Source organism: Physeter macrocephalus, chromosome 20 (genome assembly GCF_002837175.3).
Source record: "Physeter macrocephalus isolate SW-GA chromosome 20, ASM283717v5, whole genome shotgun sequence".
In the NCBI taxonomy this organism is placed as follows: Eukaryota; Metazoa; Chordata; class Mammalia; order Artiodactyla; family Physeteridae; genus Physeter; species Physeter macrocephalus.
In genome coordinates, this window is record NC_041233.1 from 21,600,523 (window position 1) to 21,615,679 (window position 15,157).

Here is a 15,157-nt window from a genome sequence, read left to right on the forward strand (position 1 = left end):
AAGATCCCACATGCCGCGGAGCAACTGGGCCCGTGAGCCACAACTACTGAGCCTGCGCGTCTGGAGCCTGTGCTCCGCAACAAGAGAGGCCGCGATAGTGAGAGGCCCGCGCACCGCGATGAAGAGTGGCCCCCGCTTGCCGCAACTAGAGAAAGCCCTCGCACAGAAACGAAGACCCAACACAGCCATAAATAAATAAATGTAAATAAGTAAGTAAATAAATAAATAAGCAAGCCTCAGCTGGCTGGCCTCAGACAAGTCACAATGACCTTCAGCTCCTTTCTCTTTCAATGGCAAAACTACCTCACAGGGACGCTGTGAGGATGATGGGAGTGATGCCTATAAACTGGCAGTCCCAACACAGGTTAAGTGCTTCATAAACAGCAGCTGTGACTTTTATTACTACCAGGGCAGCCGTTTGACCTGAATTCCGCAAGTCAGCAACACAGCCCTCACCCTTACTTCTGCTCAAGGTGGTGGCGGGCAGAGAACACCCACTGTCCCGTCTCCCAGAAAGCTCCAGGCCCAGCCCAGTCCACACCTCACCCTGCTTGCTGACTCACCCTTCCCACCTCACGGCCCCTCCAGAAGAATCACGTAACACTGTAAATGCACACCTAGAGTGCAATGTTATCTGTGTTCTCCACAAGATCACTGTGTCATAGGCACCGGCAGTGACAACTAAAGGGACTCTGGTCTCACCAAACCAAGGGAGCATGCAGTCAGTCCTGGGAAAAGTCACCAGAGGTGTGGTCATGGCCTGGGAGACTCACATCGCACCTCAATCACAGGGTACCAGAATGTGGACTGATGTGGGGTCCACAGACAGGCTGGGGGAGAACCCCAAACGGCAGCCACAGAGTGGAACAGCACCCTCAAGACTGCAGTGGGGCAGGATGAAAGGGTCAGACAAAGGCCCACAGAAGGGGCTCGTTTATGATGGGGGTTGGGGAGAGGACAGCAACCCTGCTACCCTGGGCTGCTGCAAGGCTTCCCCTGCTCAGGGCAGGGGATCTCTTCATCCATCGTCCTGGAGTTGGCAGAGAGGGTGATGAGGGCAGGACCTGCTCTAGCACAGCAGGAGGGAGGGCCAGTGTTGCCCTGTCCTCTCACGGGGCTTCCAACAGCCCCCGCAAGCCAAGCTGATTTTTGCTTTGTTCCAGCTACAAGTGAGGAAGCCAGGCTATTGGAAGACGGAGGCCTTCCATCCCTTTACCTTCTGAGAGGTGTCGAGGTGGGGGCTGCAGGAGTCCCTCCCTGGGGTAGGCCCCCGGGGCTGGAGCAGGGAACTGGAAGGGCAGGTGCTAGAAGAAGGGGAGAGCCTACTTCTTGACCCTCTGCAGGGAGAGTACAGAAGTCCTCAAGCCAAAAGAAGGCTGCACGCGGAAGAACACAGCCTTCATTTCAAACTCTGCCCTGACCCAGAAGGCCACAAAACCCCCCAGGGTTTGGTTTCTGCCACATCTCCCGATGTCCTCCCCACTCCCCAGCCATTAAGCATCACTCAGGTCTTTGAATTGGTACAAAGTTTACTAGGTCATACAACATGGCTCACAAAAGCGATGGGAAATTCCAATGAGCATACTGTTTCTTGATTGGTTCGTTTTACCCAAACGGAGACAAGATACTTTCCCGCAGGACTGCCCACCTCCCCTCCCCAAGACAGACAGAATGCAAGACTGTCACAATGTGGCTATGACCAGTTCCACGGACACACAGTTCAGTGGCATTGACACGCCCTGACGGGACACCAGACAGCAATGGGTGCGGGGCCGGGAGGAAGCGGCGGCTGATGCACCCGTGGGAGGAGGAGTCCCGGCAGTGTCTGCTGGTGAAAATACATTGCACACGGGGGACACATCCCCAAGGACGGGCTGCGGAGGCCCATAAGGCCTGTCAGATGGTGTGACTTTTCATTTTGGGCCAATAAATAACTGTTGGACGAATGCATAAGTTAGAACGGACGCCACTAAACTTCACATGTGGGGAACGTACGACCAGGTTGAAGTCAAATCATGCAAAGTGGCAGGGCAGGTGAGGAGGGATCTGGAGGTCAGGGAGATTACCAACAGCACACACTCTATTTTGTACCCTACGTTACGCGCCATTAGTTGGCTTCTGTTTTCCTCCCCGCGGTGGTGCTGGCGGGCTCTGGCGCTGGCGTCTCCCAGCACAGCTCGCTGGGCAGAACAGGGGGTCGCTGCTTGAAGAGAGAAGTGCTGGAAGGGCGGCAGGCTGGGGGTCCAGGACTCTTAGCTGCTCGTTTCTTGCCGGAGCCGAACGCCCACTGCCGTGATGAGGGCGGCTCCCTTGCCGCTACCGTCTTCGGATAAGAGGAAGGACACGTTACACTTTGGTGACAGTTCCTTCACGGTTTGGTGCATGATTCTGGAGAAGCTAAAAAGGACAAAAATAGAGAAGGGTAGGTAGAGGAATATGAGGAGACGCCGGACCCACCTGAAGACGCTGAAGCACCCTAACAATAAGGAGGGAAGCGAGATGGGAGGGGCTGCTTGGAAGCAGCTGCGGCTTATTGAGAATGGCTGGGAGAAAGTGGGTTTACAGCCAGTCCTGTTACAATTTGCAGCAGGGAGGCACAACGGAGAATCCAAAACAAGCTGCCCTGTACACCTTCTGAGGGCTATGGCATGAGTAACACACCCAGACGGCTCCCATCCTCAAAGCTTGAGGCTCCGAGGGGACCGAAAGCCAAGAAGGGGCGCTGGGACCTGGGTGTGGACCACTGAGGCGGGCCAAGCTGGTCCGGCACTCGGTCAGCTCAGCAGGCTGCATGGAAACAAACATCATCCACCCCCCAGCTGCAGCCCTCTGAGACCCCAGCCCAGCACCTGAAGCTAAGAGAGGGAGCCCCCCCACCCCCGTGAACTATAATGTCTAAATGAGAGGTGAGTCTAGGGTCTTGCATTTTGTGCTGAAAATGAGATAGCGCCAGGCTGCGGATGCTCAGGGCAGTGGGGCTTCTAGAGGTAATACTGACTGCCCTTTGCTGAGTACCTACTAGGTGTCCCACACTTTATATATGTAATGTCCGGCCCGCCGGTGGTCATTTTCCCATGAAGAGGAGGAGACTTGGCAGAGATGAAGCCACTGAGCACAGCTCCTAAATGATGGTACCAAGATTAAAACCAAGCATGTCCATGTGCGGCTCCAAAGCCTAGCTCTAAACCACAGTGACAACGAGGACAGCTATGAAGGTGGAGAGACAGAGGTCGGGGTGGAGCCGAACAGATGCTTTCATCCCAAGCCACGGCCATGACGTAGGCAGGCAATGCCTACACTGAGTTGGGTGAGGTTGCTTTATTATTATTATTTTTTTTGTGGTACGCGGGTCTCTCACTGTTGTGGCCTCTCCCGTTGCGGAGCACAGGCTCCGGATGCGCAGGCTCAGCGGCCATGGCTCACGGGCCCCGCCGCTCCGCGGCATGTGGGATCTTCCCGGACCAGGGCACAAACCTGTGTCCCCTGCATCGGCAGGCGGACTCTCAACCACTACGCCACCAGGGAAGCCCGGTGAGGTTGCTTTTAAGTGGAGTGAACGGCCCAGTTTACTGGGGACAGCCCCAGTGTGATTACTAGTTACACTCTCTTGACTGGCAAAAGTACCTCCGTTTCGACAATAATATGGTCACTCTATTCATAAGAGCCAAGCTTTGGGATGTGTGGTAGATCAAAGAGTAGATGGGCTCATTTCTCCTCCTCCAGCATGGGGTGCTGGACACCTGACCAAAATGTCAGGGAGGTCACATCCCACCAGCCTCCCTGCTACAAAGCCCAGGGCCAAAACCGTTCCTGCCTTCCAAGGCTCTTGACAAACTGATTTAGCAGGTGGACAAGACAGTGGGCCCTCTTCCCCTTTCCTTCCCTCCTCTTCCCGCTTGCCAAACACAGCCTCCGGGCCAGGCTGATGGGTAAGTCCACACCCACCCTTACCTCCTTTCCTGCTCCCCACCTGGATAAGAGAGGCCCGGGAGGAGGGGAAAGCAGGAAATGCCAGGCCACAGGTGTGAGCTGGCCAAGTGAAGCCGCTTCTCCACCTCCCCAGGCATCCCAGGTAAACTTCAGAGCAGCTCATCTCCTCGTCCCAGGCAAGCCCCACCCTGACCGCACAGCCTGCAGGTTGGCTGTGTCCTGGCGAGGAATCTTCCCGGTGGGAATCACATCCTGATGTCCCATAGCCATAAAGGGGCCTTGCCTGCCCAGGAAGCTCCGCCCATCCCCACCGGAAGCCCCGCTCACTGCGGATGAAGCTTGTAGAGAGTCCCGTCCACGCCCACAGTCACGTTGAGGTGGTCCAGCCCCCTGTTCTCGCGGATCTTCTCCACCACTGCAGCCATGCCCGCGCCACACAGCTGTGCGGCCCTCTTGGACACTACCCCACACACGGTCTTCACGAGGATGCTGTCGTCGCACGTGCTATTCAGGCCAAGCTGCTGGAGAATGGCCCGGACCTGCAGCAGCGCTAACCGGTCGCTGTGGGGGGACAAAAGCCAGGAGGCTGGATGAAGCAGGACCCATGAGAGCAGCACAGAAGCCGCCGACTCCAAAGGAGCCGGCCCCAAATCACTGCACTTATCCATGAAAAGGGTCATGGGGTTTTTTCTCTCCCCCTCAAAATAACATTTATTTGTCTATTTTTTTTTTTAATGATCACCAAAGTATTACATGTTAAGTTGTAGCAAAACTAGCAAATCTAAAAAAATAAAAATTGGAAAATTAAAACTATCTACAGTCCCAACACTGGGGAAAATACTATTAACGTTTAAATATATTTCCTTCCAATCTATCTTTCTTGGATATCATTAAACAATGTCTTTGTTCTGATATGTGAATAGGCTTGTTCTTTATTTATTTATTTTTAAATTTTTGTTTTATATTGCAGTGTAGTTGATTAACAATGTTGCAGGCTTGTCCTTTATATATGGTTTTCTTTCTTGCTTTTTTTCATGCTTCATACATCTGAGCAAGTTCCCACCTCCTTATCTGAGACCAAGATTGGTAAAAGCTGCCATAGTAGTCTATTCTGGGGATGACCATAATTTATTTAGCCAGTTTAGAGAAATTTAAGTTGTTTGCAATTTTCTGCTAATATAAAGTAACACTCTGATGATGTTCCTATTGGTGCAAGTCAGATTTTTGCCTTAGGATACATTTCTCGGTCAAAGGGTTTGTGATACATATTGCCAAGTGCCTTTCTGAAAGTTGTATCAATTTACTGTCTCTAACAGAGTGTTTGGCCTTCCTTGTCCGCAGTTGAAAGGGGCTTTCCTGGTGGCGCAGTGGTTAAGAATCTGCCCACCAATGCAGGCGACATGGGTTCGAGCCCTAGTCAGGGAAGATGACGCAGAGCAACTAAGCCCATGCACCACAACTTCTAAGCCTGCGCTCTAGAGCCCGCGAGCCACTACTGAGCCCACGTGCCACAACTACTGAAGCCCACACACCTAGAGCCCATGCTCCGCAACAAGAGAAGCCACTGCAACGAGAAGCCCACGCACCACAACGAAGTGTAGCCCCCGCCCACCTCAACTAGAGTAAGCCCGCGCACAGCAACGAAGACCCAACACAGCCAAAAATAAATACATTTTTTAAAAAAATTAAAAACACTGGACAATTTGGTAAGAATTGCATCACACTGGTTTAATCTGTGCTCCTCTCTATTAGTGAGGATTACTGTTTTTGTTTTTGTTTACTGGCCATATGAACTACCTTATACCAAAACACTTGTTCTCCTGAGATATTTGTCTCCTCATTAAACTGAAAGAGTTGACAATGACTGATGATGAACGCAACAGCAGTGGTAAGAGCAGTCAGCCTTTTTTGAGGACTTACTATGTGACACGTGCTTTACATACATCACCTCATTCCTTCTCCTAACAGCCAACTGATCCATGTATGATTATTCCCATTTTAAAGATGCGGAAATTGAGGCTCGGAGAGATCGAGTAACTCACCCAAAGCTCACAGCCAATGGGGTAGAGCAGGTCTCAAGACCAGACCCACCAAAGCTCTTGCCCACCATGCCATGCTCTGCATCTTGCATATATAATGCAAATGTTTTCCTTAGTTTTCTGTTTGTCTTTTAAGCTTGATGACTGATTTTGTTTTTAACTTATAGAACTATGCAGCTAAATTTGGCAATTTTTTCTTTATGATCTCTCCCTTTGCTATTACACTTGAAAGGACCTTCCCCAGCACTTCACACCCATCAGGATAGCTATTATTAAAAGAAAAACAAAAACAGAAAAGAATAAGTGTTGGCAAAGATGTGGAGAAGTTGAAGCCCTTGTATATACTGCTGGTGGGATGTTAAAATGGTACAGCCACTGTGGAAAACAGTATGGCAGTTCCTCCAAATAAATAAATAAGTAAAATAATTATGTGATTCAGCAATTCCACTTTTAGGTATACATCCAAAAGAACTGAAAGCAGGGACTCGATCGTGTATTTGTATACTCATGTTCATAACAGTATTATTCACAACAGACAAAAGGTGGAAGCAACCCAAGTGTCCATGGATGGATGAATGGATAAACAAAATGTAGTGTATACATACAAGGAATTATTCAGCCTTAAAAAGCAAGGAAATTCTGACACAAGCTACAACATGGATGCACCTTGAAGACATTATGCTAAGTGCAATAAGCCAGATGTGAAAGGACAAATGCTGTATGATTTCACTTACATGAAGTCACTAGAGGAGTCAAATTCATAGACACAGAAGGTAGAAGGGTGGTTGCCAGGGGCTGGGGGGAGGGGGGAAATGGGGAGTTAGTGTTTAAGGGGTACAAAATTTCAGTTCGGGATGATGAAAAAGTTCTGGAGATGGATGGTGGCGATGGCTGAACAACAATGTGAATGTACTTAATGCCACTGAACTCTCCACTTCCAAAATGGTAACAATGGTAAATTTAATGTTATGTATATCTACCACAATAAAAAAATGTTAACAAGAACTATTCACTGATATCTTCTTCTCATTCTTCTCTGGCTCCTATTTTCCACACTTGGCCCTTGGGTGAACTTAGAATGAGGAGAGAAAGCAGTGGGGAACTTGGTTCCCTATCATGGTCCGCCCCCCTACGCACCTGCAGCTGTGAAATGCCATCACTCCACGTGCCCAAGTCCTCCAGGGTCAGTGCCGCAGGGCCGCTGTCTGCAGCTAGCACTTCACCGTGTGGGTTCTGGTGGGCAGTGAGTTTTACCTGAAGGTTACAGACCCAGGCCCGGGCGAAAGCAAGGAGCAGACCCAAGCCGAGCCAATGTCAGTGTTGCTATCATGACCATTCTAAAATGAAGGTGGCTTTTGCACAAGCTCTTTTGCTGACCACTTTTCCACCTCTTCTCACAGCTCACTGTGGAAGATGGCAAAGGCACAGATGAAATGTTCACTCTACATGAGAAAAACAGGAGGAAGACAGAAGCAGCTTGCTGTGGGGCACGGTGGGCGGTGAGCTATGCATCCTAGGCTGCCTTTCAGAGGAAAAGAGGGTGAGGCCAGACCAGGGGTGCTTGCCTCTTTTGGACTCAATGGTCCTTCAATACAAATATCTGTGATGCACCTTTCCTGTCCTGAAATGTAATCTACTTACACACAGGATTATTTCAAACAAATCAATATAATGCCCTAACATACAGGATGAATAAAAGGAAACGATTTATAGTAAAATTATGGAAATTCAAAATGCAACTGCTCAGGGCCTACTACTCCAGAGGAAGAAGAAAACCCTCACAAATGGCCAAAATGTCCCCTATGTTGCCTACTGCCCCCATCACAGCCCCCTGGCCAGGACCACCTCTAATAGGGAAGGCCCTGCCCACTCACCTCTCGATCTGAGAGAGATACTTGGTCTGAAAGATGCCCCGAGTCTTCAGCGGCTCAGAGATCTGCCCTCGGAAGAGGAATCCCCTCTTGGTGAAGTCAATCAAGATGTTGCGGACGATTTCACCCAGGTACATACCGCTGATCATCTTCTCATACCTGAAACGAGAGGAGGGGACTGGGTGTCTGTATGAAGCCTGCGGTCTCACAGTAACCCCGGGCGCCTTACTGTGCCTCATCGGCATCGCCAACCCGCGCACCCAGCCCTGGGCTCCCCGGCAGAGGCAGAGCGTGAGACCAGGAAGGACTGAGGAATCCCCAACCCTCCCAGGATCAGACGCGAAAGTACCAGCTCTCTGTCTCACTGCTGGACCATCCGCTTCCTCACCTGACTCCCTGCCTTTGCCTGGCGAAACCCCACTCCAGCTCTCAGCTCTCAATTTGCCCAGCACTGCTCCAAGAGGTCTGGCCTCCCCCTGCCTATTTCAGCTCCCACGCACCCTCCCTTCTTCACAGCACACACAGGTCCTCCGCCCCTTGGCAGCCCTGCAGCGAAAGCCTCGAGGGGACAGAGAATGTGTGTCTTGCTCAGCTTTGAGTCCCAGGGCCCAGCACAGCTCAGCGCTGCTCTCAGTCAGGTGCTCAATCAATACCCGTAGAACCAGCAAACGGCTTAAAGGAACAAGACAACACAGGGCAAGTTCCCACCAGATTTTTGGAAGGTTTTGCCAAAACCCAGAGTGCTGGTCAAGTACCCACAGAGTGATAAAGCCACACAGGCTGGAGGACCCAGGCGGCCACCACACCCCTGATGGTCACCTGTTCTTGGGGGCTTTTAATTCCTGTCCTCTCCATGCTCAGGAGCCTCAAGAAATGACATGGGCTTTAAATGCTTCCATGCACACACCCCATCCCAGTGTCCCCAAGCTGGCACGACTCTACTGGAATCTGGATACTCCAGGAGACTTCGGGTGGTCCACAGGAAAAACACGAAATAGCAGTACTATCATCAATTCCCATCTAGTCCTTTTCATTCCATCAAGGAGACATCTCCTTGGTGTTGATAAGTTTGATGCTGATATGGCTCTAACCCCTTCCAACCCCTACTGATCTCCCTTATAACAAAGGGGGGTCTTCCTGTAGAGCTGTTGGTAGGCACAGTAGCTAGGACTGAAATAACACTGTTCTTCACTATATCCATTTTATGGTAATATTCGTTTTCCTCCCTCATTAAATGTAAGAATACAAGCTGATTTAAAGGAAAACATTAAGCATAGGTGTGGTATTTGGAAAAGACAAAAATCTTGAGGTTAGCTGGAGAATCACTTATGTTTGGGAGGTATTACCCCCAGCTCTTCATTCTGTCCCTGGGGGCACGGCTTAGACCACCTCGTCCTAGCTATGGCAGACGATGGCCTGATCCCTGGGAGCTTGAGACAAGGGGTCATTTGTCTCTATGCTGGGAACGGTGGACACTGCCATCTTGGGGAGGGTCCCTGACACCCGAGCTGCAAAGATCCAAATAGCCACTAGGCGGTGCAGGAGGTCTGCCGTGGGAAAAAGAGGAATTGGCGGTGGCGGGCCTCTGCCTCACCCGTGACGGGGAGCCCCCCACTCCCACTGGCGATATCCTAATTTCCCTTGCCCTTTAACAACTGCAGGGCAAATGTGTCCTACTAAACAAGGCAAAAACCTGCTGACCAACAGATTTCTATTAGTCTGATGGGGAAGAAACATAGAGCAATGAGAAGGCCAGAATGTTGCAGGATAAGCACGGTCACTGAGAGCAGTGGTGTGGCCACTGCTACCCTGTCCCCAGAGACACCTGCACAGAACATCAACCCTGGGCCATCTTGTACCATGTGCTGCCACCACCCTCCACCCCTAAGTTCTCTGCTCTCCTCGGGCCAAAAGCCAAGGTCAGGAGTGAACCTGAGGGACCACAGTCTCCAGGCTTTGTGCAAACCCCACTCCTAGAAACTTCTTCCGTTGTAACAGGCAGAATGCCCTCCCGTCCCGTCTCCTCCACCAGGTGGGATTACCTTTGCTTCCCGGCGTTTAGAGAATATTCATCCACCAGTTTGTCATAGATCGTTCTGATATCATCCAGACACCCGCTGTCCCCAAAGGCACCCCACTCCATGTTGATACACATTCGGCCCTCGTTTCCTTCTAGCGTCTCAACGTTTTTCATTTCTTCCATGTAGCAGGCATTGCTGCCCGTCCCTGAAATACACGAGGGGAGAATGAATGGCCACACCACCGTGCTTAGTGGCGAGGGGGGATTGCAGCTAGACTTGGGGCCTGGGGCTCCACAGAGAGGGGCACACTTTTGAGATGAACAAAGTAATAGCTTCACTTTCCCAATGTCTTTCAGGAAAATCTCAAAATATAAAGGCAAAATCAGAGTTAAAACTGCCCAGAGCATTTGATTAACTTACTTTATACTAAGACATCAACACCGAGAGCCTTGTGTGTTTACCTGTCCACACAGGGCTATGTTTATTTTCATACAAGATGGTCTTACAACAAAGGGATGTATTTTCAATGGTGGAAGTTCAGGCAGCACTCAGACTGGAAGGATATTTCTCTATTTCTCTTTCCTTCTCTCTCCACATATACATACACACACATATACTGTATTTATATGTATATACACACATACATATAAAATATTACATGGAAGGGTTGTCTACTATCCCACCATGCATGTCCACTTATCTTTTCTTATCAAACTTGGCCATGGACTCTGCCTGAATAAACTCTCCTGTGTGTTCCAGAATGAGGTCCACAGTTAGTTCAGGGAAGGACAGTGTCCTGAGCATCTCAAGCAATGGTTCCTCACCGTTTTGGTATCACAGATCTCTTTGAAATTCTGATGATTCCCCTGAGAAAAGGGATGTTTCCCTAAGTGCACCCCTACACTGTATACACACAATCAGACAAATGGCTTCCAGGGGATCAGGAGACTCTGATCTCCATCCCTGACCTCCCCAGGGCAGGGCTAGTCAGACTGTGGCCCCCCAAGGACGAGGGCTGGACCACAAACTGTTTGCTGTTCTCGACTAGAAGTAGTTAGGTACAGATGCTGAGAGGAAGCGCTGTAAAACTTTCACAGCAGATTTAATCGCCAGACATCCAAACTTGTGGTCACTGGCCTCGTCTCAGTGAATGGATGGGAAATTTAAAAACCAATCAACTAACCAAGGAGTCCCTCACACAGATATTTTAACATACACCTGAATCCCCTGAGGAGCTGTTAAGATGGATTTTCTGATTCAGGAGGTCTGCGGTGAGGCCTAAAACCCTGCATTTCTAACATGCTCGCGGGTGATTCTGATGCTGCTGGCCAGGGATCGCACTTGCAGCCGCAAGGCCCTCCCTCGAGCACCGTGGACCCACCCTGGATGGGAGACAGAGGTCGATGGATTTTCAACATCCTTAAGGGACACAAGGACACCTCTACCAGCTAGACAAGTGGGCTCTGGCTGTTTTATGCCCTTTAAAGAAACTTAAGTAGAATTCACAGATGCTTCTGACTGTGTAACTGTAAGCAGATAGGGTAGGGAGTCCCCAGAAAAAGACAAACAGGCATGACTCTCTTGGTATAAGAGGAGCCATTTTGGCCTAAGCCATTTTGTGATCTAAGCTTGGCCACAATGCTTGATCTTGAACAGGTCTCAGTAATAATGATTTTAAGGGAACAAAAGGACAAACTGTTATCAGGCATGAGAAGTAACAATAGCAAAGATAATAAATCAGTTGTAAAGACTCCTAGTTCTGTTTCAGTGGTAAAGATTAGCCTGGGGCTTCCCTGGTGGCGCAGTGGTTGAGAGTCCGGGACACGATGCAGGGGACACGGGTTCGTGCCCCGGTCCGGGAGGATCCCACATGCCGCACAGCGGCTGGGCCCGTGAGCCATGGCCGCTGGGCCTGCGCGTCCGCAACAGTGAGAGGCCAGCGTACCGCAAAAAAAAAAAGATTAGCCTGAAGCACTTTCCTGAGCAGTTTTGCAGAATTTAAACCCCCGCTGGGCACTCAACCACCAGATCAAGTGTAACCTAGGGATGGTGATGTTGACCTTTTCTGACCCTCATGACTTAAATCAACTGAAGCCTGGACTCTGTCAACCTTTGCCCCAATTCTATACTGAATTCTCCTCTGCCCAAGGCCCTTCATGAATATGCACGTACACTTAGCTTAAAACTTCCCCAATTTTTCTGTTCAAGGAGACACCACTTTGGGAAAGATACCCGGTGTTCTCTTTACTGGCTGCAAGTAATAAATCCTTCCTTCTGGTCTTTGGTTTGGTTGTCTTTTGGCTCGACACCCACCAAGAAGCCAACCCAGTTTTCGGGTAACATAACTGCATTATTTTTGTTTTCTCGGCTCCCTTTCACCCAAAGTGTAAAACTGAGAGAAGAGGAGCCCCAGAAATGGAAGGGGTGCAAAGAAAGCCAAAACATGTAAATTATACTACTTGCTCATGGGCGTTCTGAGCAGAGATCAACTGATGACAGAGGGAAAGAGTGACTTTGAAGGCAGCGGGAGAACCCCCTACCCCCACCTCCCACCTCCATCCCCCGGCATTTGTGGGCCTGACCTCTGGGCAGGAAGGTGAGGTCAGGCCCAAAGCAGAGAAAGTGCTGTGTCACTCTAGCTTTGCATTTCACACCTAAACTCATTTAAGCAGAAGAAAGGGAGGGGCCGGGTGGAGAAAGAAAGCTTTGCAAAAGAAAGGAAGAAACTAAGAGCCCCAAAGCCAGGCCCCAAACAACATTTACCTGGAGCTGCCCCCTAGCTTTTTAAAATTTCCACAGGAGCCAAAAGTGGTTTAACAAATGAAAAGGGCTTCCTGGCACCAGGAAGGCAGCCTGCTGGGGCCTTCTCCCAATCTCCCAGGTCCACGCAGCAGGCTGCTTGCTGACTCCCTCCGTCCAGGGATGCTCTGCAGGTGTTAGCTAAGAAACTGGGCCTTTTCCCAGCATCCCTGATACTAGGAGCAGGACCAGTTAGGCAAATGTTTTTCTTGTAGCCTCAATCAAGATGCTTCTGGGATTTTGTGCTCTTAAGGCCCAGACCCCTACTGTGCTTGGATTATAAGGGAACAGCCTGCAAAGCCAGATAACCCCTCTGCCTGTAACCGAGCAGGACCCTATGGGGCCTTCCCGGGACAGACCCCTCTCCCATATCGTCTACTTTAGCTCCTCTCTGAAGTACCTAGATAACAGTGTCTGATGCACATTCCCTAAGTTGTTTTACTGATGCTAAAACCCCCACCAAATGGAAGATATTAGCTACTTGATGACCTTGAGAACATAGCCCCAGGCCTGCTGGAGCCTAAGGATTGATAATGTTAACCCCGTGACACCATCCTGTTACCTCACCATCAACCAATCAGAGAATTGTGCATGAGCTGATCACAGACCCTGAGACGCCCCTCCCTCACCTGGCCTTTAAAAAGGCTGTGCTGAGCTGTATGGAGGAGTTCAGGCTTTCTGAGCATTGGCTGTCCTGGACTCCTTGTATGGTGCCTCACAATAAACGCTGCCCTTTTGGTCCTATGCTAATCTAACTTTTTGTCTATCCCCACTCCCCCCCACAAAAAACCAAAAACATAACAAAACATAAAAATGCTGCATTTTTCCTTCACCACAACCCAGTGTCAGTAGATTGGCTTTACTGTGCACAGGTGAGCAGACCCAGATTTTGGCTCAGGAATATGCCTCCCACTTCAGCAGCTGGGACCATTGGTGCTAAAGGCCAAATGGCACCCAGACTGCCCTCTGGCCCTTCTCCACAGTCAGGAGAGGAGGAGGCTCTGCTTTCTTCCCAGCCACAGGCCCCGGCCCTGCAACACCTGCCCGGGTCCCTCCCTACAAGCCCTGCTGACCAGGCCAGCTCCAAGCACTCCCACCCTGTCCGCCAAGGGCGTGTGAGCCACCTGGGGGCCCCGCACTCCTGGAGAGCTCTGTTCCTGACAATCTGCTCACATTCAACTGGAAGCCTTGTGGGCTGGGTGTTGGGAGGGGAAGCCCCTGGAGAGCCCTGCAGCCTCGGGCCATGATGAAACTCTGGAGGTGGTTAAGGGGACAGTGCTGACAGATATACTGTCTCACACCCGAGGGCTGAGCTGTTGGCTCAGGGCCCCACAAAACAGGAAAACCCAGCCTACCCTGCCCCAGAAAAAGACCTTCCAGGACACCCACCTACGATGAGTCCAACCTCACAGGTGGGCTCCTCATAAGCACAGGTCATCATGGTGCCCACCGTGTCATTGACCACAGCCACCACGTCCAGGTCAAATTCCTTTGGAAAGAAAGAGATGCAGGTTTAGCTTTAGGGGAGGGACAGCGCTGCCCGGCTTGAGTTCTGCAGGGTCACTCTGATGCAGTCAGAAAGCTGCTGGTGCATCATCTGAAATAGTTTCCTTACCAGCCTGTGAAAGGTAATGAAATGCTTCTTCACTAAACATCTACTATTAATGATGTATCTGAAGCTTGAGCTCTGAAGAAAGGAAGTATTCTACACATTTCACAGATGGCAATGAGTCCTAGAGAGACAGCCCAGTGGGTACTGAGGAATGGAGAAGAGACAAGGGACAATGGCCAAGTAGCTCTTTCTCTTGGCAGGTTAAAGTATTATAGCCTTTCAGAGGGCAAAATGGAAGTACCAAATCTATGTCTCAGAATCTGTTCTTTGGAGACAAGCATACAGGTACACAAAGGCACATACAAGGGTATTTGCGTGACTTATGTGAGCCAGAAGGAGAAACAACCCAAATCTAGATCAAAAGGGGCATGTAAGGCCCGGTTCGGGCAAACTCTGGAATTCTGCACAGCCAAGAAGGTGAATGAGGTTGGCCTCTATGTAGCGACAAGAAAGACTCCTGTTTCATAGTAAGTAAAAAAAGCCAGCTGTAATATAGTATACATAGTATGACTCCCATTTTTTGAATGTGTGTATGTTGGTATATGCATGGAAAGTACATTGGAAGAACACTGAGATTAAGAGTTGTGAAATGGGCAAAAAGAGGGCATCAGGTTTTTTTCAATGAAATATTAGCTGTCCTCTAGCACCCTCTTCCAGGAACAATCGACCCCTCTTCCAACCCATACATTTCAGCCTCCCTGACTGCCTGTGTATATTAATTAATCTGCTCTTCTGAACTGGAGACACTTGAACGGACATTTTTTTTTTTAACTCCTAACAGATTCCCTCATTAATTAATGAGTTAAATAAAAACTTCAGAATTTTTCATTTTATATTTTGTCAGTCAATGTCCTCCAGCCAAAGACCACCAGAAACATACCCACA

The 15,157-nt window shown here is 49.9% G+C and overlaps 2 protein-coding genes across 2 annotated transcripts in view; one reads left to right on the forward strand and one right to left on the reverse strand.

The window, feature by feature from the left end:
- Positions 1 to 1,511: 1,511 nt before the first annotated feature.
- LOC114484525 (hexokinase-1-like) lies at positions 1,512 to 14,169 on the reverse strand. The gene is made up of 5 exons (XM_028481346.1): positions 14,050 to 14,169; positions 9,883 to 10,066; positions 7,844 to 7,999; positions 4,258 to 4,491; positions 1,512 to 2,397 (listed from the first exon to the last, which is right to left on the reverse strand). The coding sequence occupies exons 1-5, from the start codon at positions 14,099 to 14,101 to the stop codon at positions 2,253 to 2,255; spliced, it is 771 nt and encodes a 256-aa protein (XP_028337147.1). The 5' UTR covers positions 14,102 to 14,169; the 3' UTR covers positions 1,512 to 2,252.
- Positions 14,170 to 14,520: 351 nt separating this feature from the next.
- The window catches only part of TSPAN15 (tetraspanin 15), a 2,788-nt gene continuing 2,151 nt past the window's right edge, over positions 14,521 to 15,157 (forward strand). Inside the window, exon 1 of the mRNA XM_028481474.2 lies at positions 14,521 to 14,557. Within this exon, the coding sequence (XP_028337275.1) occupies positions 14,521 to 14,557 (37 nt within the window). The remainder of the gene's footprint in view (positions 14,558 to 15,157) is intronic.